The sequence below is a fragment of the Oculina patagonica genome, chromosome 14 (genome assembly GCF_052425735.1).
Source record: "Oculina patagonica isolate OP01 chromosome 14, crgOcupat, whole genome shotgun sequence".
In the NCBI taxonomy this organism is placed as follows: Eukaryota; Metazoa; Cnidaria; class Anthozoa; order Scleractinia; family Oculinidae; genus Oculina; species Oculina patagonica.
In genome coordinates, this window is record NC_135771.1 from 18,053,999 (window position 1) to 18,078,943 (window position 24,945).

The 24,945-nt window shown below is 37.1% G+C and overlaps 2 protein-coding genes across 7 annotated transcripts in view; one reads left to right on the top strand and one right to left on the bottom strand.

Moving 5' to 3' along the window:
- Positions 1 to 4,223: 4,223 nt before the first annotated feature.
- Positions 4,224 to 24,921, bottom strand: LOC144638748 (gamma-aminobutyric acid receptor subunit beta-4-like). Of its 3 annotated transcripts, none has more exons than XM_078498000.1 (9): positions 24,868 to 24,921; positions 14,425 to 14,546; positions 13,568 to 13,638; positions 11,790 to 12,001; positions 9,283 to 9,365; positions 8,620 to 8,742; positions 7,430 to 7,830; positions 6,514 to 6,579; positions 4,224 to 5,819 (listed from the first exon to the last, which is right to left on the bottom strand). In XM_078498000.1, the coding sequence occupies exons 1-9, from the start codon at positions 24,882 to 24,884 to the stop codon at positions 5,553 to 5,555; spliced, it is 1,362 nt and encodes a 453-aa protein (XP_078354126.1). In that variant the 5' UTR covers positions 24,885 to 24,921; the 3' UTR covers positions 4,224 to 5,552. The 3 variants fall into 3 exon arrangements, with proteins under 3 accessions (XP_078354126.1, XP_078354124.1, XP_078354125.1); XM_078497998.1 differs by lacking the exon at positions 24,868 to 24,921 and adding an exon at positions 22,553 to 22,660; XM_078497999.1 differs by lacking the exon at positions 24,868 to 24,921 and adding an exon at positions 17,913 to 18,086.
- Positions 11,187 to 24,945, top strand: part of LOC144638755 (gamma-aminobutyric acid receptor subunit beta-2-like) — a 35,243-nt gene continuing 21,484 nt past the window's right edge. The window contains exon 1 of one of the 4 annotated variants that reach the window (XM_078498011.1): positions 11,187 to 11,207. The gene's annotated coding sequence lies outside the window, so the exon portion shown is untranslated. Of the gene's footprint in view, positions 11,208 to 19,285; positions 19,372 to 20,942; positions 20,961 to 24,945 lie in introns of those variants that run through there. The other 3 variants (XM_078498010.1, XM_078498009.1, XM_078498012.1) reach the window with 3 other exon arrangements.

The following is a 24,945-nucleotide window of genomic DNA, read 5'->3' on the forward strand; positions in this document are numbered from 1 at the left end:
TTTATGGCAATTCATCTGATACAATTAATACATTGTGCGCAAGCATTTGCACATGAGAACCTATATACGGCAAGAGACTATCGAAACCCATCAAGTTCAGCTTTGTAATTTGTTATATTTGACTGGAATACAATTGAAAATAACGAAATAATTATGTTTATTGTTAAAGAAATGATAATTTAGGGCACACCTTCTGTGTGGTGGTCTGGAAACGTGCTAACCCTCAGGCATCGATGTCTGTAAAAAACCCATTGTACTCATTATCATGGATTGAGTCAAAATAACCAACAGAAGTACGATTGTTGGCATATTCTGAGCTTATTTCTTTAACAAGTAGCAAAAACTATGCTCAGAAGCAGCCAGTCTCTCAAGTATTTGGCAACATGAATTGCGTTTATGTACAATGCCGTAAGGAAGATCTGTAAGAACCGTTACCAACGCAACCAAATCTGTCTTTGGACGGATGATCTGTTTGTCAATCAACATTAAGATATTGTTTAATATGTATAAAAGAAATACTTGATTTGTTTATTGAGGTGAAAAGTTACATATATCTCCTGGAGCGTTTGATAACGAAGTATGCCTGTGAACGCTTTTTAAATTATTTATCTTACATTCATAATAACCAATGAAAAAAGCATAAAAATATATAGGTACGTGTGATAATATATGTGGTCTTATAAATCATTTGTCCTGATTAAAAGTTGTCAAAAATGATTACACTGATATATGCCGGAGTGCTCGATAATAAAGTCTATACGGAATGGAAATTTATATATCCGCAGTTGAGCTGATTATAAGATAAGTCGTTATCCAGGGGCATATTGGTAATTATCGGCTGCGCTTTAATCTTATAACTGTTTGGGTGTTGACATCCGGGGAGTGGAAGCCATGCTTGCCTAATGGACAGTGCACTGGACTGGGAGATCCGGATCGAGCATTAGGGGTTCCGGTCCTCTGGCGTAGGTTTCTGAGTTCTGTTCCTGGGTAAGGCACATCACAGGGCGTTACTCCACCCAAAAACGTGAATTGGTACTTGCGTATTGTTACTAGGGAAGGTGGCAAAATGCTAGGAAGACTGGTGGCCTACGATAACCTTTGATAGACTATGATCCCCTTCATCGGGAGTAGAAATACTCCTAACTGCTTTACGCTCATGAATAAAAAATATCTAGTTATCACAGAAGACCACACGAAACGCAAAATTTTGTCACTTTTCTTTTTTTTTATTTCTTTTTTAGCTCAACTGACCAACATGAAGATGACCGACTGAATCTGAAGAAACGTCTTCAAAGATAATATATGTAAGAACGGTATCTACAATCCTTAGTTTTTAGTCTTAGAATATATACAGTCCAATTTCACTTTGCCCTCAATCGTATATTTTGTAAGAGCAGTATTGGGATGCCTGAGGGATGCCATTTTTAGATGGAGTTTTATAATTGAGTGACCTGTTAGAACTTGATCCAACCGCATTTACCAAAGATATCGTGATGTATGGGCAGTGCACATTCACGAAAGAAACATTGTCACGTATTACCTCGCTTTTAGCACTCAGTGGTAGATAGCTTTTTTTGTATCACAATATCGATATAAAGTAAACCTTGCAAGTCTTGGGAATTAATAAATCGATCAAAATGCAAAGTTAATTGCTTTAATTGATTCATAATAAAATTCTCTACACTTGTGCTATGGAAAATTCATAGAGACCAGCAGGGAGAATTTGTATGGTCAATCCAAGGATGTTTCCGTGAGTGCGACTCTATATAAGAATCCCGCCGACAGTGAAATAAGACAGTATAAGACTCTTTGTGTAGAACTAAATTGGCCGATCAGTCAAAAATGACGTATTGTTTTGTACATTTCCCGTGATATTGAGACTCCGAAGGCCGTCAATTGTCAATATAAAGGCGTTAAAGGAGACCTAACCGATTATTTCCGTTTTTTTAGAAATAACTGGCATGGTGCAGTATTGGTCAAGAACGAATTTAACATCCTCTCAACGAAAATAGTGCTTAACCGCATCTTCAGATTTATAGTTGGCCTTTACACCGAGTTAAATCTTTGCCAGTTACCAGCACGGTCTTAACAGTGGGTTAAAAACTTTATAAACATTCCAGTGATGAGAAATGTCCTTACCTTAACTTGTATTCCAGTTTTATACGAATGTATAAGGAACTTACTGAGACCGTGCATTCAGCCAACACCTCTCTAAGACACCCAAACAAGCTTGCGTGACTTTACAGAAGTCCAATTCAAGTTGTTTACGGTTTGATATTTTATTTTTCCGCCGTGCGTGGAATCAAAAATAAAACTAATTAGTTGCGGACTAATAGACCCATTGATTTAACGGAAATAATCAATATTGGGTGGACTTATTTGCATACATGCCATGCATTCTTTTAAATGCAGACTTCTTAATCGTCGATTAACTGAATAAAAAAGGCAAGTTTGAACTTAATTAAACAACCCAAACGTATAACAACTTTATATTGAACTACATGCAAAGAGCAACTGATGCAGAGCTAGCGTGAACGGGTTTTTTTTCTGGCTCAATATTTGTCACCGCGTTTAAACAGGAGCGGGCATAAATTCTGAGACACTTTCTAATCAACAAAATAAAGTGTTAAACAAAGGACTTTTGGATAATTGTGGTAATTAATTTTTGGAGCAAAATTTTTTATACAAAAAAAATTTCGTACAACATTCTTAGCGGTTCTTTATTTTGCCTGCCCAATCTGCATCGAGGTAAGCGTCAGAGACTGTAAAGTCTGCATCTCTGAAGATTTGAAAAGTTAACTAAACTCCTGCAGACATTTTAGGTTTCATGACACTAAATGATTTATTTACTTAAAAAGGCATATTTATTTTCTTACTCTGACGCTAAAACCTGAAAATGAAACTATCTAAAGCAGCCAAATCCCTTGTGAAGCCGGCAGAAGATCGCCTGCATTCTTCATTTCTTTAATCCACCTTAACGTCTGCATTATAATTAACTGTAATTATTGTGATCAAACGATTTCTCAATATACATTTATTATAATTACTCTTGGAACGGGATTAAGGCATTTCTACAAAAACTTAGTATCATTGATTTCGGTGAAGTTCAAAAACATACCTACACTGAGAGAAAACACATGACTAATGGTTTATAGACTCTATAGAACAGAGCTCGATCAATGACATTGACCCATTAGGCGAAGATCTGGAAGTTAAGTTCGTCTAGTTGCCGACCAGTTAGCTCAAGACTCGGTTAAAGTTCGCCCTTTCACCTGCTTTGAGATGTATAAACATGAAAATGTTCGGTTCATTTTCAGTGTTTTAAAATTATCTTAATTAAAGAGATGACTGGAAGATGAGTGAGCTCCCGGGTGGGAGGGTGTTGCGGACTTCTACCGAAGTCCATAACATAGTAACCAACTTCTGAGCAAGGGTATAAAGCCGTTCACTTCTATTAATAGGTAATGAGTCGCCGACTGATGATGGTGGAGTACTTCATGGACCTATTAGTCAGAGTGTCAAAAGGGTAACAAAGTTTGCGCTAAAGATAATACTGTTCAGCAGGTTAACCCCAGGTGACGGGGGAAGCAATGTATTTATTTGTTCCTGGGCTGGGAGCGGGTTTTTTTTTCTTTTTGAAAAAACGTAGGTCTAGAATGGAAAAAGGTTTAAAATTGACATTTCACCCTACTTTCAAATTAATTAAAAGAAACTTAAATTGACTTCAATGGTAACAACAAAGTAAACGAACACCCACAAAAGATACTCTAGCTTTGCTCTTTTTAATTACATAATTGAGTAGTTGTAGTTAAGAGATAACATATTCGAAGAAAGTTGATGTTTGACCTCTCTCCTCCGCAGAGGTCTCTTTCATGTTTTGGGCTGGGAAATAGAAATAGGGAGAGGAATTAAGGAGAGGAACAGGGAGAGGTGAAAAGTAAGCGCGCGGAGCCTGGAGAGAATCGAAACGAAAGCGCGCGGGGCACACTGCCCTTCCCGTCGTCCCCCGCGTTCCCCCTATTTTTCATTTTTCGTGTTTTCGCCTTCCCCCACGAAAGAGGCCTCTGCGGAGGAGAGAGGATGTTTGACACTGAATTTAGTATTGTTGTTGCCAAGACGTTTCGGCTACTCTATAGCCTTCATCAGTTAGAAGTTCGTAACTTGCTTCGAATATATGTAGACTTCAATGGTAACAACAAAGTAAACGAAAACCAACAAAAATATTCTAGCTTTGCTCTTTTTAATTAATTAACGTTTTGAATTGCTAACACGGATCTGTTTTACATAGTGCAGGTTTTAAGCGAGGTTTTCCCTACGATATCTTTGTTTCTACCGTATTTACAATGTTGGACAAGTAATCCACCCTATGCTAACACTGAGATCTTCAAATATTTAAGTACCAAAACAATAGTTTTTGTGGTCCAACATTTTCTGCCACAAAACAGAGTTGGAACAAAAAGGAATGCCTGATGCATCTAACTCGGCATTACGTTAGAGTGGGAGGGAAAGTACGGTTGAAATAAGGAACAGCTGTGGAAGTGCTTGAGTCCACACACGTTTGCCCAAGTACATGTCCAAGTTTACACGTGGACTCAGTTCCCTATAATATAACCAGAGGCAAGAAATGAACTAATGCCGTCAAAAGTATAAAACCTTTCATCGAGCACTTATCATTGCATTTATTACATATTAACGAATATTTCCAACGTGGTTTTTCACTGTTCCCTTCGTCTTGTGCTGGTACCTCCTTGGTCTCCTTGTGCTGGTAAATCTTCCGTGTTTTAATTAATCACTCAAAGAGCTATGCCGGGTGGTACTTCGGCCCGGGCAGGTCTATTCAATTGCCAGATTGGTCGAGGGTAGACATGTTGAAAAGATCAGCCGAGGCTTCTTCAATTTGAGCATAAGCCCGCGTGCCAATCACCCGTTTCTCTGCTTAGAGAGAATAACATTTGATCATGGAAACTGTCTCAAATACGCGAAGTCAACCACAAGCTGAATGGAGGCCCTTTGGTGGCAGAGTGTACAGGACTTCTCAATCATATGTGGATTGAAAGTCATCATTTTCCAATATATTCGATCACTGTTTCAGTATGATTTGTTATAACTGTCCTGATCGACCAGCTTCAAACGATGCGAACCTTGTTTCCTCTCTACTTAGCGGCTGTTTACACAGTGGCCTATTTCAGGTAACGGTTACCTGCGATCAGGCGTTATTTTTCTCGCCGCGAAAAAAAGAAAGCCTGATCGCAGGCTAAGGTAACGGTGACGGGTTCGACCGCTCGCCGCGGTAATTGTCGGTTCGATTCTGTTCTCGAGCAAGATACTTGACTACACTTCAAAGTAGCTCAGATGAAAGTCAACTGTTTATGCTCATGGACATTCTTCTGCCAGAGAGGACAACGAATGGAATCTACGTCCCCGTTAAACGAAAGAACGACGTGTCTACTTACACAAGCACCTTACACACTTGATCTTCTCGGCATGGAAAGTTACAATCGCGAGAGATACATTTCATCCCACGTTTTCATGCGTCCAGTGAAAATATATCTTCAGATGCCGTATTTTCCAAAGAAGTAAGCAATAAATCCGATATACATAAGAGGAAAAAAGACACGAGAGGACATCTCTATGAAAAAGCTGAGATCGTTCTTGGCCAAATAGCTCTTTAAACTGGTGTAGTAGATTTGCATCTTTGTCAAGCTTGATTCGAAACACCGAGGACATTGATTCTTCTCCTCGTCGCGTCGTGGCTCTTCCCATGGACTTTTAGTTGCTTGAGTTTCAGAAAGAGGAATGTCTGGTTCTTCTGTGAATGACTGTAAAATAGATATTAAAAGTAAATGTTAACTCTGGGTCAAAGACAGCCAAGTACTTGAACGTTTTGTCACGTGAACTTGCGTACAATCTCGCGGATGGTGAAACGCCGCGCAAGTCCACATGTAAAAACAGAATGGACTTCTCTTGGTTGGAAAGGCCTTTAGAGGGTACTACTGTACGATATTTAATTCAAAAACGTCGAATTCAAAACATTAAGCTGCTTATAACAAAGATTGACGGGCGATCAGTTTGAGTCGATCCTGCAAAGTGGTGAAAGACTTGCGTCAACTTGCGCGCACATTTTACCTCAATTCAATTTAATTTCATAAGAAATGTGATCACCATTACGAAGCATGTTACTCCCTCATGAGAACCAATAACATCTGGTTGTTTGTAAAATAGTTGCCCAAATAAAAAAACAACAAACAGAAAAACAAACACAGACTCGATATCATGTTAAGAGTAGATGTGCTGCCTCGCCCAGTGGCTCCGGCAACAATTTTAATAAAGATTGAACTTAAAAGTTGATAGTGACCTTTATCAGATATAAACAAAGTTAGTTTTTTTTTTCAAAGTATCCGTTTAAAGGCACAGCAAACTTAAAGCATAATTATTTTTTTTCATTCAGAACTGTAGCTGCCAACTTGTACATGCATGTATGCCCAGTGTAACGTCATTAACAAGGCTACGTACCTCGGTAAGAACAGCAGGATTGGTGTGTGAGCCGTTTATTACCTGAACAGCGTCTGGTTTGGGAGTCTGTGAAAGATCAGTTAACTCAATTTAAAAACACATTTCAAGTTGTGTACTGAGCAGCTAGTTAAATCACCTGCATTTTATTTATATTGCAATCAAATGATGAAGATAAATGAAGAAGAAAAATGGCATTTGGTAGCGTGGAGGCCCAAAGAAAATACACCTGAATGTGAAGGTTTATACTATGCTGTTTCAATGCAACCTTTCACACTAAACGGATTCTTTGTAACGCGGTTTACTTTTAATGGATTACGTAGTAATTAAGTAGCGTTGGCTGGAAACTTGTAAGTAAAGCCTTTTGGAGCCTAGTGGCTTTGCAGACACGGTAGATTAATTCCAACTGTAGCATAATGGCGCTAGGAACATTGACCCTCTTCCTGAGATGGGATGCTAGTCCATCGCAGGTTATTCCCTAGCGTTTGCTCAAGTTTACTGTGTCAGTTCCCTGGTCCCTCCTGGGTGGAGAAAGGCACTGTAAGAGTGAGGTGTCTATTCAAGGAACAGCACATGACCCCGGCCAGTAATCGAGCCCGACCCAGTCGAGAGGCCCTACCAGGATAAATTCCGACAGGCGACATGGCCCAAAAAGTACGTAGGTACAGCGACAAACAATACCATTTCTTACCAAATTCCGACAATTGACAAAAATGCCTAGAACGACCGATGAAACAGCGACACCGGACATTTTAAAATTCAGACAACCGACTCGGGGACCCCCTCTGGCATGGCCTCACTCGATCCGGAGAGTCTAAAGTGGAGACCGTTATTAAATTCAATTAGACGACAGTGCCTTCTGGGTGGAGTGTCTCTTATTAAAAGATCACGTTGCGTTAAACATAGTATTTCTTCTTACCTCCTCAACACGGACGACACGTTTACGAAAAAACGTTCGTCCACCAGTGAGGTTTTTAACTTGGTCATTTTCTGTCATGCCAAACTTCCTTTTGTAGTTGTACACAATGACGCTTTCCAACAATGCCATGAACGTAAAAGCAAACGAAACAATCAGGAACAGGTCAGCGGCTTTTACGTAGCTGACTCGAGGCATGGAGTCATTGGTGTACTGAAGGAGGAATACTTCTGTCAAAAGAGTTGTGATCCCCAGGGCACCTCGGTCACCAATCTCGCCCCGATCCATCCAAAATGGCAGCCACGACACCACTGTGCAAAGGATGCAGGGAAAGAAGATACGAATAACGTAATGGCCGATTCGTCTTCTCACAAAGAAGGAGACGTCAAGATAGTCGAACCAACCTGAAATGTTGAGAATGTGACGAATACGTAAACAAATACAATATAGCCTCTTACAAAGAGTATATAGAGTCATTTTCAAGGTTCACTTATACAGACACCTCGTTATTGGAGTCAATGGTTTTGTTCCCTTCTCTGTTATATAATTAAACGGACTGTTGTAAAGGTTTGCCAAAAAATTCGTTCTTGCAGGTTATCCAAACGCATTAGCTGCATACAAAATAAGTATATTGGTGTGCAAATAAGTAGAGTCTTTCTTGTTTCAGTGCTCGAGACTAATGGTAGCCAAATAGCCAAAGACTAGCAAAATTTAGGTTTAGGTTACCAGGTTTAGCATTCCATTCTCCACTTTTGCTAGTGAAAAGGTTAGAACAGTCAACAGTTCTTGGTAGAAATCAATATATCTGACTAGTGAAAAATTAATACGTTTGGCTAGTAAAATCTGACATGTCACTAGCCAATACACCAGACGGTTAAAAAGTTAGTCTCAAGCCCTGGGTTTCGTTAGCATGAAGCGACTAGGGCAACGGCTACATTTCGTGGGTGAGAAACTATTCAATCGCAGGCTGTCATCCGCATTTCTGTCAGGTTTCCATACAATTTCGCCAGTTCTATAGTCTGTTGCCGGACGGCTACTGAAGTATAAGGCACTGTAAAAAAGGTCTCTTGACCAGGGGTATAATACAAGGTCCCCGGCCAGGTTCAAACCAGGATCTTTTGATGCAGAGTTTTACATTTATGCACTGGTACCACTGCTTGCTATCTTCACAAAAGATTGGCAATAATTCTAACCTATCATGTATTTGACTTTGTCGCTGGCGAGCGTTTGATTCATGACGTAGAATTCTGCCATGTCTTTGCTGTATAATGATACATCGATCCACTTGTACCTAACCTGTGAGATGTCGAAACCATCTGCAAATTAAGTTTAACACAAAAGAGTCACTTAGCTCAATTATGTAATGTATAAATGTAAGTTAAAGTACCTTAAACCTCGCACACAACCAAATTTTCAGTAAGAACTAATTGAAGACGTGGCAATCACAAAACGTTTAGCAGTCATTTATTCTTAATTTTGCAATTAATACTGCTATCTTCTGTCTTCATCTAACATACCCCAAACTTCTTGGAATTAGTAAACTCAGGAGCCCATTACTAGTAAACTGCATAACAATCAGGAAGTAGATTAAGGTCATTTTTTATTATTTTTGGGTTTTTTACTGCTCAAAATAATTGCATCTTTAAAGCTGAACCGAGCTACAAAAACAGGATACAAAGAAGGAGGGCAGACATGTTTATTTAGCTCTCTATTCCATATGGGGCAATTGTTTTGAAAAAAAAGAAGAAGATCAGTTAAAATCTCCACAAGGAAAACGGAAGAGCTGATAATCAAGCCTTCTTGCATAAAATGTTTTATTACTTTACATGGAACAAAAAATATCCGTGGTTACTCACAACTAAGAACTCTGAAAAAGAACAATTGGACATCCATTGGGTAGTTTCTAAAATCCATCAGTCCCATGGCATTCACAGTCACCCTGAAAACACGAATAGAAATATTGAAGAAACTAGGATCGGTAACTTAATTCAGACCACCCGCCCTGTCCTAGTCCTTTGCCGGTTTACCTTAAAGGGGATAGGTCACGGCATTTCAGGAAAGTCCATTTATTTTCTTTTGTTAAGAGCTATAATCTTCAAATTGGCAGGGCAAAAGTCTTTTATTGGTAAAACCACGGCCACATAACAAACAAAGGATGATTTTCGAGCATTGTAAATGACACTTTCATACAAATTGAGATAAACTTGAAAAAAGTCGGGCTGATAATTTTCAAGTTTACCAGAGCACAGTCTGTTAATTTAAATCTTCTCGATTTTTACCATCCATGCCGCTTTTTGGCCTTTCTGTGTTTCTTTTGAGTTCTTCTACAGTTTTAAGCCGTTATTGTGATATTTCAAGTAATTCTCTGACCAGTCAGTGGTCAGTGCCGAAATTGCCTAAAATTGCGTGACATAGCCCCTTTAAGCAACAAGTCAGTATCAGTGAACTCTCGTTCCAAAGCTGTCCACCGCACTAATTATCAGTCTACTGCTTCCCTTACGGAGCATAATACGAGGACATTTCTCTTGCTGAAGCGACGAAGTTTCGTAAACACCGACAGTGAAAAACCTGGCATAAGTGATCTCGAAAAACTCACTTAAAAATTCCGTGTTGTTGGTAATATATACCTTACTGATTGTAACTTATAAGTCTGACCCACGTTCAGGGCTGAAGTCGCCACCCTAAAATGTTACTTTAGCTATTGCGAGCTTGAATTTTCGTTCACAAGACCAGCAGCCTTGTTAACAAAACTAATTGAGCATTTTTACCTCATTTTTACGACTGAATTTATTCAGGAGTATTGTAGCTAGCCCAATGGCACTCGCATGGTTGGTCGTTCCATCATCTGTAGACTTCTCATTGCAACTCCGCTGACCAGCAGATATACTTGTAGAAATAGTGTAGCAAGGCGGCCGTATAAAAGCGGCCGTATAAAGGCGGTCTTTTAAATTTAAAGGGGTTTACAAGAAAAACCAGAAGCAAAGAAACAAAATATGGCTGACAATTACGTGAAGAATTAAGTAATCGACCGCCAAAAAAGTGAACATTGAGAGCCAGTAATCTGCATTAATCGATCGATGACTTTCGTGTCTATCTTTCGAGCTAGCGTAGTACATGTAGTCGAATGTAGGAGCATTCGAAAACTAAATCGGGTTTCACATAAGCTTCATAAGCGATGGATCTATCTAGAAACCAGAGCGTGAGCTAAAATCGAGTGCGTGGCTGCTTGTTCCCAAGAAAAGGAAAAGCTTTTCAGATGAAACAGCACAATATTACATTTGTACCTGAATCAGTCTATTATATTTTTTTTTTACAGCGTTATTACTTAACAGCCTACATGTAAATTATTCTGCAATGCATACCTACGGAGCGATATAATAAACAAACCATTTTAGTACTATGGGTTAAAAAAAGAAAAAAAAAGGAAAAAAGAAAATAAATCTCTCCTCTGGGACTCGAACTCGCGACCTTTCGATCCGCAGTCAGTTGCCTACCCGACTGTACTACTTAGACGTACTTAGTCACGTGAGACGAAAATATCTTATATCAATGAAATCGACATTATCGACATAAATTTTCAAGGAATGAAAACTAAACTTTTAAACTTGGCAAAAAATTCAGTCGTGGCTCGAAGAGCTCTTTGATTACGTTCTTACATCAGAGGGAATTTACAAATAATGGTTTGATTTTGCAAATAGTTATCGACTGATGGGAATCGACTCGGAGGATTGCTAACAGCAATGAGGATGGAATGGATTACAATATGAACAAACTTGAAAAGGTAAGCCTTGCGTTTTCAATTAAGTGTCCCTCGATTTCCCTTTGTGAAAACGTTGTTGCAGTGGAATTCGGACGTAAAAGGAAACTTTCAGTAGCTGTTCATTCATCCCTTGCAACGTCATAATCACAAACAGGTCTTGCCAAAAATCGTCATTTTAAGCATTTTTCTTTACTTTTTTTGAAACAAAATTGTACGGTTTGTTTTATTTTTACATTCCATAAGCATTCTGGCTTGATTTTGCATCGATTTGCGTTATTTTCTAACTTTTATTTAAAAAAATGGTAAAATCCAATATGGCGGAACTAGGATTGCGGCTTTCTATAGTGCAAAATAATTTTGTTGTGCCTTTATAGAGCGAAAACCCCGGGGAGGGGTTCATTCCCCCTCCCCCTCCCCCTTCCCCCACTTTGTACGACGGTGGGGGTATACGTCCGAGGGTTAAGCAATTGCCGTTTTCTTTTATTTTGATAAACTTCATAAAAAACACCCAACGGTTTTAAGAAAGTGATATTTTAACTGATAATGAACAGATTATTTCTAGTATTTATCATTGCAATCAGCACCGGTAGCATGCCGCATTACCTGACTGAATAGAACACATTTCCATCTCCAAAAACAATCACGGTTTTAGTGTCATCATGGACTGTCGTTTTCTTGGCATTTTCAATGTAAGTATCAGGGAACCACATCTTTTTGAGGATATCTCCTTGGAGGATCAAAGTCCAGTTCTTGTCTCCGTAAGCCAGTCTTGGATCCTTCCAGAATTGACGCATGTATATGTCGCCCTTAAATTCCTGTTGTTAAAATCAAATAGTCAGAAACCGATATCTTCTAACGTAGGTGTTTATTGCAATGTAATGCATTGAATTATCTTTGCCTTTTTTCGTTCTTGTTGTTTGTTTGTTTGTTTGTTTGCTTCGCTCCAAGCGAGTCCAAATTCCGGTTGTTTAGTTCAAGACAATTCTTGGCCACCATATATTTTGGCAATTCCTCGGCTTTAAAAAGATCAAAGCAGTTTACTCTATACTCTGTCGACAGACCGTGGCATTTGCAGGCATATTCTGAGAGCTCTTTGGTCTTTGTTTATTTTTTGTTTTGTATGTTTGTTTGTTTTTCCCCAAACAAGTCAAAATTCCGGTTTTTTTAGTCCAAGACAATTCTAGGCCACCATTTGTTTTGCATTTCCTCACCTTTAAACTGATTACGACAGTTAGGCTACGTTTACACGGACACGGTTATCAATCGACACGGTTTCATGACCTCGAAACCGCATCGAAAACGACACGGTTTCGAAGTGTTTACACGGAGCCTATTTAACGATTTTCCGACTGTTTTCGAATGTGATTGTATAAGCAAGCGCTGCTCTCTATGCTTGTTTCACCATGTTTACCCCTCGCAAGCCAGCCAGTTCGTGCCAAAATACATGGCCGTTTTCAAATCGATGCGGTTTCGCCGTTTTTGACCGTTTACACGACAACGAAACCGTATCGTTTTGAAAACGCTCCACTTTTGACAGCGTTTTCAAAACGACCCGGTTACAGTAGTGGTCTCGATCGGTGCCGTGTAAACGAAAGGCTTAACCGCATCGCTTTCGATGCGGTTACAAATGAAACCGTGTCCGTGTAAACGTAGCCTTAATTTACTCTTCACTCTGTTCTGACATTATAATTCGCTGGTACGTGCATTTGTATATTCTGTATGTTCTTTGGTCAGTTGTACAACCAAATCATCGATGGACACAAGGGAAACTAGATAACCGACGTTAACAATAATCTGAACAATGTCTCTCATTCAGAAGCTTAGAACGAGCAAGGAAATGTCGATTAAGACAATTCTTAGTCACCATTTGTTTTGCTTTACTCTATACTCCGTTCTGCCAGTATAATTAAGGGAGTCCCGGCGAGTTCTGACATGTACAAAGGAAACTAAATAACCGATAGCAATAATACAAACAAAATCTCTTGTTGACAAGCTTAGACGAGCAAGCAAGTGGCTATTCACTGTGGCTATTTAGAGTGTTTTTTCTTTGTCTTTCTGTTTGGATGAATCTGTTTTTTAACCGACCTGTTCATTTATTTTCATTTAATGCTAATTTCAACTGGCTGCCTGGCTCCACTAGCCCATATAGTTATTCCAGGCGGCCAGTACTCTATTTTTTTTTTAATTTTCTCTTTGTATTAATCTTCATGTATGTGCAAGAGTACACTAAAGATTGTTGTTGTTGTTGTTATTGTTACTGTATGTAGTCTTGCATACAGTCCAAAGCACTAGCTTGGATCTAGCCGTTGGATAGCCATGTTTCGATGCTATTGACCTTTTTAACCAACTAATTAATTAAGCAATCAATAAATATTTATTACCATATTTTCTTCCACGACATGACTTATAGAAAGGAATCCCAGCGAGACATGTATTATAACAGGATCTCCGGCTAAAATAAAAACACAAATGTTTTGTTTAGTAATTTTACACGAAAACATTACAGAGAGGCGTTTGCTCCAATCTGGAGTACCGAAATCCCGGATCTATATTTCAGGCTTTTACATGCTGTCACGCTATTACATTTAAAATGCTTGAGATAATAAAAAATATGCTGCAAACTGCAGCAAGAAAACAGTGAGATACACTAATTGCTAAAAGTGTTTAAAAATTATGAATTGCTAACACAATAAATGGACAGGGCTCGTACGGGTTATGGAAAACCTGGAAAGTAATGGATTTTAGAATTTCATATGTCATAGAAAGTGTTATTGATTGTACAAAATAAATAAGACAGTTTATTATTTGTGAAGAAAAAGGTAACAACGTACCCGAAATCAAGAAAACTGGTCAAATTTAGCTCATGTAAAACTTTGAAAAGTCATGGAAAGTTATGGAACCCTGATGGAGTGAAGAAAATGGGATAGAAAACTCTTCAAGCAGATGTCTTCAGATTTAAACTTTATTCTTTTGCATCTTTGGGCACGAATCTATGTTTCAAAAGCAAAAGCTATTTTACAGAATTTCTTTTATTCGTGATGCTTTATTTTGCGCGCAAGGCTTGTTTTCTTTTGTACCCACATTGCATAAGAATACGTGAAACGTCTTTTAGCGCTGCAACAAAGTGTTCGAGATATCGCTTTGTACCACTAAATTCTTTGAACTGGTATCAATAAAAATATATAGGGATGAGTAAGGAGAATTTAGATTTCTGAATTGGGAATAGAAGGGGTCTTACCTCCATACAAAGGCCTTAGTCTTTTGTCATAGTTTAAAAACATTTTATCCAGTATCGCTGTTGCATTTGCCGGTTCAGTCAGCGGAGGTAATGTCCCACCTGTTATGTCGACTTCTCCAGCTCTGCAAAACAATAATATGGAAGTCGTTGGCATTTTTATTTCATAGTGCTGCAAGCACCCATATTGTAATGCAAAGATTCAAAATGTGCACACCAAAACACAGTTGCTAATCAACAATCCCGTTCTCAGGGTCCTCTCCTTCCCGCCCTCTGGGAACGTGGTTGGCTTAACAATAGTGATGCACTACAAACGTGTTTCCTTGTATCTAACGAGAGCTTCCATTGGTTGTTTCTTGGTACGTGGTTATGACGTAATTCAGATGTATACTGCACGGGTTACAAGGCAAGTTAGATCTCAACACTCTCTTCTATTTTCACTGGGTTTTATTTTAATTTTTTGTTATTTTGGTTCTACGTAACATTAGGAGACACGTATATATTGACTGATACATCGTTAAACTGAGTGTGGAAGGAAAACGAAACCGTTGTCATTAGATGTAAATAGGCCATTTCCGAGTTGCTTGTTGCCTCTGTGTCCTGTCTTAGTGCGAAACCATTTACATGAAAATGCGTATTACCTGCATGCTCATTCTTATGCAAATGAAACTCATTTTCATATGAAAGTTTTGCACGAGGACCCGTCTTGAAACTGAGGCAGAAGGCAACTCAGAAATGGCCTTATACTGTTGAACTTGGTTTTTCTGTAAACGTTTTACCCCCATATAAAATTATATTATTAATAACTGTACACCCATATAACACTCCATCTTTCCCCTTTATGGACCTTTCGGCAGGGATATAGCACTGCTGCATGTGCCGAATACTAATGACGACAATAACGACAGGTCATAAAGGGGCTATGTCGTATTCAGGGGAAACCTCAAAATAAAGGTTTGCTATCAGGGTAAAAAGCATTAAGTGGAAACTGGATAAAACAAAAAAGGAACAATGATTTTTGTGACTGAGACGGGTTACAAGTGACAAAATTGAAAAACATAGGCTAAATTTTGCAGGGTTTGCCATCCGTGACAGACTAGCTCCTTCAAACAATACTTGTACAACACAGAGAAAACAGAAATTGTTGATTTCATATTATTGCGTGAAATTTTCTTGAAACTATTTTCCTTTTCGGCATCTACAGCAGCAACTAATTTAGTTAATGTAAATATTTTATAATTCCAGCTGAGTTATTTTAACTTGTAATTAAGCCATATATTTGCTAATTTGCATTACATGCAAAATGAGCGACGGTGAATAATTAAATGTGCTAAACATTTCTTATTGGCACAGATCTTATTCTGCCCAGATCTTAATATATTTTTATATTTCTATTTTTTTGAACTTTAAGACATACTGTAAGGTTTATGTTACCTTGTTTGTTTTTTTTAATATTTTTATCAAGACCTATGTTGATAACAGTTTTCACTGTAATAAAAACAAACGTTCACTGGCTAAAAATATTAAAAACAATGAGCTTTCGGCTGTCGCTCTACAGCCCTCGACGGATAAAAAATTGACTACAAAATGGATAAAATATATACAAGAAAATTGTGATAAAAAGAAAATAATGAAAAACAAAAGCGAAGTAAAAATGTGCTAATAGAGAGGCTATTTTTTAAAAAGAATACAATATTGGCTTGGAATGTGCTTTGAGTTATTGTCAGCATGCTTAGTAGCAGAAGTGTGCCAAGCTTCCAAAGTTTTTCTAATAAGAAAAGAGCCTTTGTCAATAACACTAGAGTTTTCAAAGTCTATGCGATGGTCGAATGACCACGCATGTTTCGCAATGTTTGAGCCAATCGCACAGGTTTTTACATTCCTGATATGTTCTTTTTTGCGGGTTTCAAAACAACGGCCGGTTACACCCACATTACACCCGGTTGCACCAATCACAATCAATATTTTTAGCCAGTGAACGTTTGTTTTTATTATGTCTAATCCTGGCTGCGCTTCAATCTTTAGTAGTTCCTGACGAGAGAACCCTGCACAAGGATGCGTGACGATGAGGTGATGTTTCCCCTGGTCAAAGGAAAATATTTCGGCGTATACTGGCAATCAAGCTAATTGCAGCTATATATTCCTTTTAATGTTAATCCAGAAAACTCTGTGGGCCATAACATTATCTCACCTATTTTGTTAATAATCAGAAGTATTGATAATGAAAAAGAATAACCTAGCATGATAAGTAACCTTGGCATAGTTTAAAGGTTGAAAACAGGTTTTAAACTGGTAATTTGTAAAACCGTGTAAGACGTTATTTTGAAGACGTTTTATGTGAACGACAAGATAGAATTTTCAAAACTTTGAAGATGACAATTAAAAAATGACTAATTTGACCGAAGATTTCGGCCGCCTAACGAAACAATCTAAACAGATCAGAAAAAATGTTTTGCATCATTATTTGAATGTCTCCAGTAATGTTCCAAGACAAAATAAAATTATTATTTAGATTGACCTGCTTCGGAACACAACTGATTGAAAGAAGAAAACATTCAGCAACAAGGACATCTGCATTAAGAAATTGCCAGCTGCAGCTTTTCTTGCAACGAATAATTTAAGAGAAAAAGTTTATTTTGCCTAAAGATTATTGAAAATCTGTTTTAATTGTCTGGTTGTTTATGCAAAAAGCCGAAAATTACCTTTTCGTCAAATGCCCGGTGGCTTTATTGCTGAAAACATTTAAAAAATTGATTACTGCATCACGAAACTTTCTTTCGTTTTTGACAATTAGGGTCGGACGGTTATTATTACAGAGAGTGTCGAAACAGTTGCTTCCCAAATGGATGTTTTAACGAAATCTGCCGTTGCGTAGAGATTCTATGCTGTCTTCGCTTTCTCCATATTTTAAAGTCTTGGCCGTGTTATTATTTTTGAAAATAAAGGTACCCACTGTGTACCTACGTATGAAAAAGTCACATCATTTTCAACTGTAATTTCTTTACACTTACTCTGAACCTTTACAGAAAAAAAAACTGTCACTTTCTGTTTGATTTCCTTTGTTAATTACAGTGGTTTTACCACTGCCGAGGACGAGTAAACATTCCAAGCATAATTAGTTACAAGACACATCGAATTTCGGTTCTCATATATGTTTGTTGACTGATTTCATCACTGCTATCGCTTGTCAAAGAAGTACTTTGGGCTCTTGTGTTTCTCGGTGAGAAAGTTCGATGTGAATTCTTGAAAAGCAGGCAGATGCTTTAGAATACAAATGCTGTAATTACGACTCAAAATAATTTGACAAATTTTTACTGACCGTAGGAAAAATAACTCACTGTAAAACTCTTGATAAGACAGTTAACTCACGATATTTCCATTCCTTTTTAGGTAACAGGAATTAAGCTAGAGTATCTACCTCGAAGCATTTCCTTGATGAAGGAGTTTTGTTATGTTGTTTATGTAGCGGTTAGCTTGGCTTGATGACTTACCTTTTAGCATCGTCGGTTTCTGAAGAGGTGATAATCTTAACAAACACACACAGACAAACCAGTTGAGCCACAAACGCCTTTAAGTGAAACATCATCTCAACTTAAGTGTTTAAACGGACCTTCAGTCAAATAAGGCAGTTATTTCTTGCACGATCATGGTGATAACACCGCCGAATTAAATTGTTGAGCTCATAAATAATGCAGTGTGATATTTTCCCCTACTTAGGATTATGTCGTGCTGAAATCATCATAAATTATTTCTGTCAGTTTGTTATAACGACGATCGCCATTTGAGTCATAAAGCAAAACTAATGACTCTGGTAAAAGTGTTTCTTGGTTAAAAAAAACTTAATTTAAAAGAGTATTTTCTACTGCATCACGGCTCTCATTTAAGGTACAGTTCGCTTTTAAGTAATTAGTATTTCTTTTCTAGATTGTTGTTATGAATATGGTCACCGGACGATTATCTCAGCACCTCATCGCTACCCGCTAATACCCCTTTAAAAACCGCATGGAGAGCAGTTTTGCATTTTGCTGTAACCGTTTAGTTACAAAAATGGAATGGAAATTCAAGTAACAAAATAATAACTGAAAAAGAACACGGCACTAATTCTAACTCTCCAAAAAATCAGTATGCAACTTTTGTGAGAACAATAAAGTCTCATATGTAAAGTAATTATTCGCGGAAAAACATAATTTGTATTAAATCATGTGGTTTCACCGAGTTTATATAAACAAATTACGACCCATTGGTTACTAGTTGAGGCCTATTCAGCAAGGCACTATTGGTTACACTCAGAAACATGGTATGTAACGTTAAGAATAATCAAATTTCACTGGCAAAAATTATTGAAGAAATGTTAACTTTGTCAAAAATTGCAATTTGAATTGAGTTTTTTGGTTTTCACAGAGTCTATAACACTGATTGACAACCCTTTGACTACTGTTTCTTGACCATATGGAAAAGAAAATTCAAGTATTAAACAATATAAAATTGAGCTAAAGCAAGAAATGCATTTTTACATGTTACAATCAGAAACATTAGTATGCGACGTCTTAAAATAATTAAGCCTTGTGCGCAATATAACAACTGTAGAATCCGCTCTCCGCAGAAGAAACGTAATAAAACATTTCTGAGATGTCGTTTACCGCCATTTCAAAAGGAGTTTTGGTGAAGAACCTTTCATATGGAAATGAATTTTACCAGCACGTTCATTGTCTTGCTATTGAAACTCATTTCCATATGAAAGGTTGTGAAACAAAACTCCTTTTGAAATGGCGGTAAAAATAGTGTGAAATAACGGCATAATTTAACGAAAAAATATTCAAATGAAATCCATTAAAAATATTAGAGATCCCACAACGAATTTAATGAACGGTTAATATATGTTTTGAATTTCATAACTTCCTTCGACAGAAACAGCAGTTAAAACGAACGCCATCTTGTACTTGAAACCAGGTGAGCCAAATCTTGATTTTTTGAAAAATAGAAACATATTTCCGTTCCTTAAAGCTGTTTATTGTCTTGTAAAACGTTCACACGAACTTTCCCGTGGGTAGCAGTAATATGACGTAGGATTTGAGTCAAGACGAAACGAATCACGATTAGGGCAGAATCTAATTCTAATCTTAGCTATTCCATGCTTCCTCAAACAGATTTTTAAGGTTTAATTATTAAGACCTGACTGTCAGTTAGATAAGCGGGAGAAGGTCTGTAAGAACTTCGGTTACTATCAGTTTCAAAATTGTCGTGTTAGGTAACAATGAAAAGTGCTTAGCCGCCTACTAATGGGTACTTAGGAGGGCCTCCCAGGGGGGTCCGTGTTCCCTTGTTGCTCCCAACAAAATTTTCTTTGTGTTCTCGAGTTCCCTAAAAGTAGCTTAAAGTGTTTCTTCGATTTTGGTGTTCCTTGTTCCCTAAAATATCTTGTTGTTCCTGTGTACCCAGTTTTATTTTCCTTTTGTTACTTCTCGGATAAAGACGATAAACCGTAGGCCTCGTCTCACAAGCCTTGCACATGTAATAAAGCCTGTGGGACATTAAAGAACCCACACACTCTTCGTAAAGTGTGGGGGACGTAGTTCCCGGTGTAGTGGTCTATCTCAATTTCACACTCACATAGGGAGCATCATCACTTATTTCTTCATTACTTGTAAACTGCACTATAAGCAGTCTGGCAAAGTCCCCCAACCAGTGTTGTAAAATTATCCCTGAAAATCCCCTAGGGGAGTGGACTGAGTGGATAATAAGATATATGTATATGTATGTTTCCAAAAAGTTAATGACCATGTTCCGTTGTTTCCTGAAACCCCTGGGGGAACCTCACTTTGCCAAGACTTAACATTTCTAATTCCGAGAACTACTTTGACAGTGATTTATTGATTTCCAACGTAAAGAAAAGAACAAGTGGGCAAAACAAGGTCTTGTGACCTGTCAAAACATTAATAAATATTCATTCCTTCTTAACAAAAATTAGTTAGCACGCATTGACGCGCGTGTTGCTTTGGTTAAAGAAATATTCCAGATGGCATGAAGAAACTCTCAAAATAAAGATGAGAACAACTAGGAAAACAAGTTTTTATGGCCTGTCAAAAAAGTTAATAATTATTCATTCCAAAAATCCTAAAATCAAACAAAAATAGATTACAACGCATTGACAAAAAACGTCTCCGTTGCTTTGGTTAAAGAAATATCCCGGATGGCATGCACGAACTCCTAAGCGGGGGATTGATCACGTCGTAACACTGCATATTCTGCATGTTCAGCATATTTATTTTCAAAAGAAAAGTATCCCAAAGGATTGGGAATATACAGATCATTTGATACAGTTCCAAATTCATAAACTGATAAAAAAGTAAAAAAAAAAAAACAGATAAAGTGGCATGGTATAATTATAAACATGATACAACACAAATTAAAATATCCCTCCTCTTGCGTACTCATATTAGTCAAAACAAACTCCTGCAATGTGATATACTAAATGTCTCATGATTTTTCAAGTTTCAACAATACAACGTTTTGGTTACAAGGCTAATTTCCCAGTTAAAGTAAGTGTTGAAGTTATCATCATATCGAAAGGCGAACCATGGGTGCTAACCATTTTAGCGAATAAACCCGTAAATTTCGGTTGAAAAGCAAAATAATGGAAGAGAAGTTTTCCACAAAATCTGATTGGCAATTGTGCACTACATTTTGAGGTAGTCCTTTCATTCCGATTGGTACGAAACGTCGGAAATTTTGTTCCATATGTTGTTTCTCCGTTTCCAGTCTCACTCAATGCCAAACAATACCCGAAATCAAATTATAAACGGTCAGCGCTATGTCTTTCGGTCGGGTTGCTTATTTTAAACATGTATCATTATTCAACGGTCATTGCAACTGTTTTTATTTTTCGGAAAATAGTAAATATCGCTTAATGCACATTCATATAAAAGATCGGGAAAACCCTCATCTAGCAAGACAAATACATATAGATAAAATGGATAAAGACGTGCATATAGAACATAAAAATCGATTAAACCCAAGGACAATTTATTCATAGATACTTGGTTCAGTTATTCGTTTGTGTTTTGATATTTTCCACAGAGCAGAATTTTGAGCCTCGATAAGAAATGTATTTTGTTTTGTCTACCGTTTTATGATAAATATTATCAATGCATGTTTTTCTCAGTCTGGCCATCTAATAATGAATATGTTATCAGCTAATCATGAATGATTTACCGAGATAAGGTTTAGAGTTTTAAACTTTCAATTTGTTTATTTAAAACGATAAAAAAGAAGATATGACGTAAACAGAGGATAAGATTAAAAGACAGATTTTACGATATCGCAATTTCTAATATAAACATCCATAGAATACACATGGATTGTTTTTATATTTGTCTGACGAAATAAGCACAACCCAGCCAAACGACAGTCGTACGTATTGACGACAGCAGTTTTAAATAATGATCGAGATAAACACAACAAGCTGGGAATCTCATGAATTTTAAAGATATTACTTGGATATCAGAAAACATACATTTTTGGTTTTCTCTCTTTCAATAAATGCCTCTGGTACTTAAGTGAGTTTTTATACACAAATGTTTTGTCTCTCAGTGTACTACAGGCGCACTTGTTATTGGAGGGGGGTGAATAGGGGTACGCAAATTCGCCGATCCGTGCTATTTTTTGGCCAAGCCCGTCAACCCGCCACTTTTTTCGTTCAAATCCGAATCCGCATTACTTGAAAACTTTGTACAAATTGCGTGAAAGCGGACAGTAGAGGTTGTCGTTTAATGCCATTTTTTTAAGAAGTTTCGTTTCATTGCTTGTTTTTGCGACAATTCCGCAACCAAAGACTAAGCAAAGTGATTCAAACTTTGTTTGGTATCCACGATCCGAACTTCCTGACATGAAGAGTCCGTAATCCGGGCCAAAATTCTCAGCTAATCCGCTGTATTTTCGAAATTCGTGAATCTGCTCAGGGCAAAAAACCACAATCCGTGAGCTTTTTGTGGTCTTTTATGGCCAAATTCGTCGATCCCCGAACCTATTCACCTCCCTTTAATTGTATTTTTGTAATTTACCTATAATTCGTTTTTAAAATCCTTTTCAGTTAAGTATAATAAACAAATAACACCCCGGGTGTACGCCTTACCTGGTTTTGTTACCGTCAACAACATTTCCACTGGATATTACAGTAAGACAGGCGAGCATAAAAGCAGTTGTATAAAGGGGCAGCAAAATCTCCGGCATTTTTTTTCCTATTTTCCGCAGTATCTCGTCAAGAAATTCTCGCTGTAATTACTTAGTATAAAACAAGTTTCCAGTTACAGTACAACAACAAAATGAAATCGATCAATTGGGTTGGAAAGTAGGATCTCTCGCCACCTCGTACATCGCACACATTGGCTCTTAAAACTATAATAGACTACAAATCATATTAATGCCCCCAGCTGTGAAGATTAATAGAGGAAGTGTTTATTACGGCGAATGACCATATTGCCCAAAAATTCTCTGATTTTGAGATATGAACTGAAGATCAGAAAAAAATATTAGAGGAAGTTTTAAATCTAGTTCATATTTAGTTAATTGTGATTTATCATGGCAAAATTTTAATCATTTTTTTGTGATATTATGACGATAACGGTTCGATCTGTAGTTCTTTACCTCTGTCTGGTTTTACCCATTTAATTTTTCAATTTTTTTATTTACAACCCATGTACATATACATCTAGTACAAAGATGGAAAATGTTAAGAAGTGCAAGATTCTTAAGCAATTAATCTAGTAGTTTTTATTTTTGTCATAATTGCATTCAAAGAAGCTACGTACGTGACGGACGGCGCGTGCATCTTTAAAAAATTGCCCATTTTTTCCAATGTTTTCATTTGTCGTCCGTCTTCATCTTTATCAGTTGTGACCATTCCTGCTTTGTTTTGTTTAGTATTACTTCTTTGGTGTTTTACTCCTATTTAACCTATCCTATTGAGGGTTCCTTTAATTTGGAAGTGTTTTTGCAAATCAGAAAAATGACTTTCTAAAGTCATTTTTCTGATTATGCTATGGCATTTTTAAAAATATGCCATAGCTCATTTAAAAGTGCTATATCGACATGATTTTCTACTTATGAGCTTAGGTAAATCAAACAAGTGAAAGCAGCCTTGGCAGTTATGATATATATTAATCAAAATGAAGAACACGGCTGACAGTACACCCGTTTTATCTAGAACATAATTGGTAAAAAGACAGCAGCGAACAACAAAGCTAAGTTGGCGTGCGTTTCACCATTTTTTTTTCGGCAAGAAGTCTTTGACACGCCAACGTTTTGTTTTGACAGGAAATCCGCCAACGCTTGTTATAAAACCTTATAAAAAAATCTTATAAAATAAAAAAATAATAAAAGTAGTTTGACTGAAGGTGGTGGTGGGGACTAGAAATATTTACAATAAAGTAAGTTTGTTAATTTGGGAAACATTGAAGATTTGCATATAAAAATGTCAAAAATTTGAGCCTATGCAAAAGAGCAATTCTTCTTCATTGCTCATGAATTTATTTATTATCTATTTTTCTCATTTATCTAATTTTTAAGGCCATGTGCAATTTATATGATTTTCTGTAATGATCAGAGGTAAATGGAGACTGAAAATGAACTTGATAGTTGTTATGTAAATTACAGAAAATTCCCATTTAGCATAAGCATAAGCATTAGCGTAGTGGTAGAAGTGTAAGTAGGGGAAGCCTGTTTAATGATTTTTCTCGACTAAGAAACACTATAAATAATTTTCCCTTCAAGTCGTAATCTGTGACCATAACCCAGAGTGATCTGAAATTCGTCACTCACTCGAAAAAGCACAACCATTGACCTACAGCTTGATTATATTTTTGTTCTCAATCAATTTTGAACTTGGGGAAATTAGATAGAAACGTCGCTGTTTGTTTCATGTTGTTCAATATTTTCTTTTTGCTTATTTATAATAGACACAATAAAGGTTGGTGGTTCAGAAAAGATCTACGTCATAATAATGATTTAAACCAAATGGTTTTCTTCTTTTTTGGAAAATAACGATCAAAATGCAAAAAGGCTACCTAGTTAGAATGATTTTGCTATGTTTCAGTCTAGTTTAAAAATGATTTCGAACCCGGATGCTAGAACTGAACGTCATGCAATTTTTCTTTTGGTTGCTTTCGACGCGTTAGCAGGCAGATGGTCCTATGCCAAAGGCCAATTCAAATTAATGGACTTCGAAATGGTTTGTTAAATTTTAACTGACCATTGAAAACGACTATCTTAATAACTTTCGAAAAGACAGAAAAAACTCTAGAAAATATATATTCTATTTCTTTTTAGCTATAGGGAGTTGGGACTTTGTCTGCCTTGAAACGTTTTTTTTTTTGTAATAAAAATACGTTATGTCGACTATACTAGGTTAATTTGACTTGCCTTTTAGAATCAACTGAGAATCAAACTTACCCTTTAGAATCATTCATTGTCGATGTGTTGACGACATTAACAAATATCAACAGAAAAATAAGGCGAGCCTTAAAAACC

Excerpts from the sequence above, each read along its gene's own strand:
- LOC144638748 (XM_078497998.1), bottom strand. The coding sequence starts at position 22,650 with ATGCCGGAGATTTTGCTGCCCCTTTATACAACTGCTTTTATGCTCGCC. Across the intron at positions 13,639-14,424 it reads ACTAAGGCCTTTGTATGGAG|CCGGAGATCCTGTTATAATA; the intron begins GTAAGACCCCTT and ends TTTTTATTTTAG. Across the intron at positions 7,831-8,619 it reads CAAAGTCAAATACATGATAG|GTTGGTTCGACTATCTTGAC; the intron begins GTTAGAATTATT and ends TCAACATTTCAG.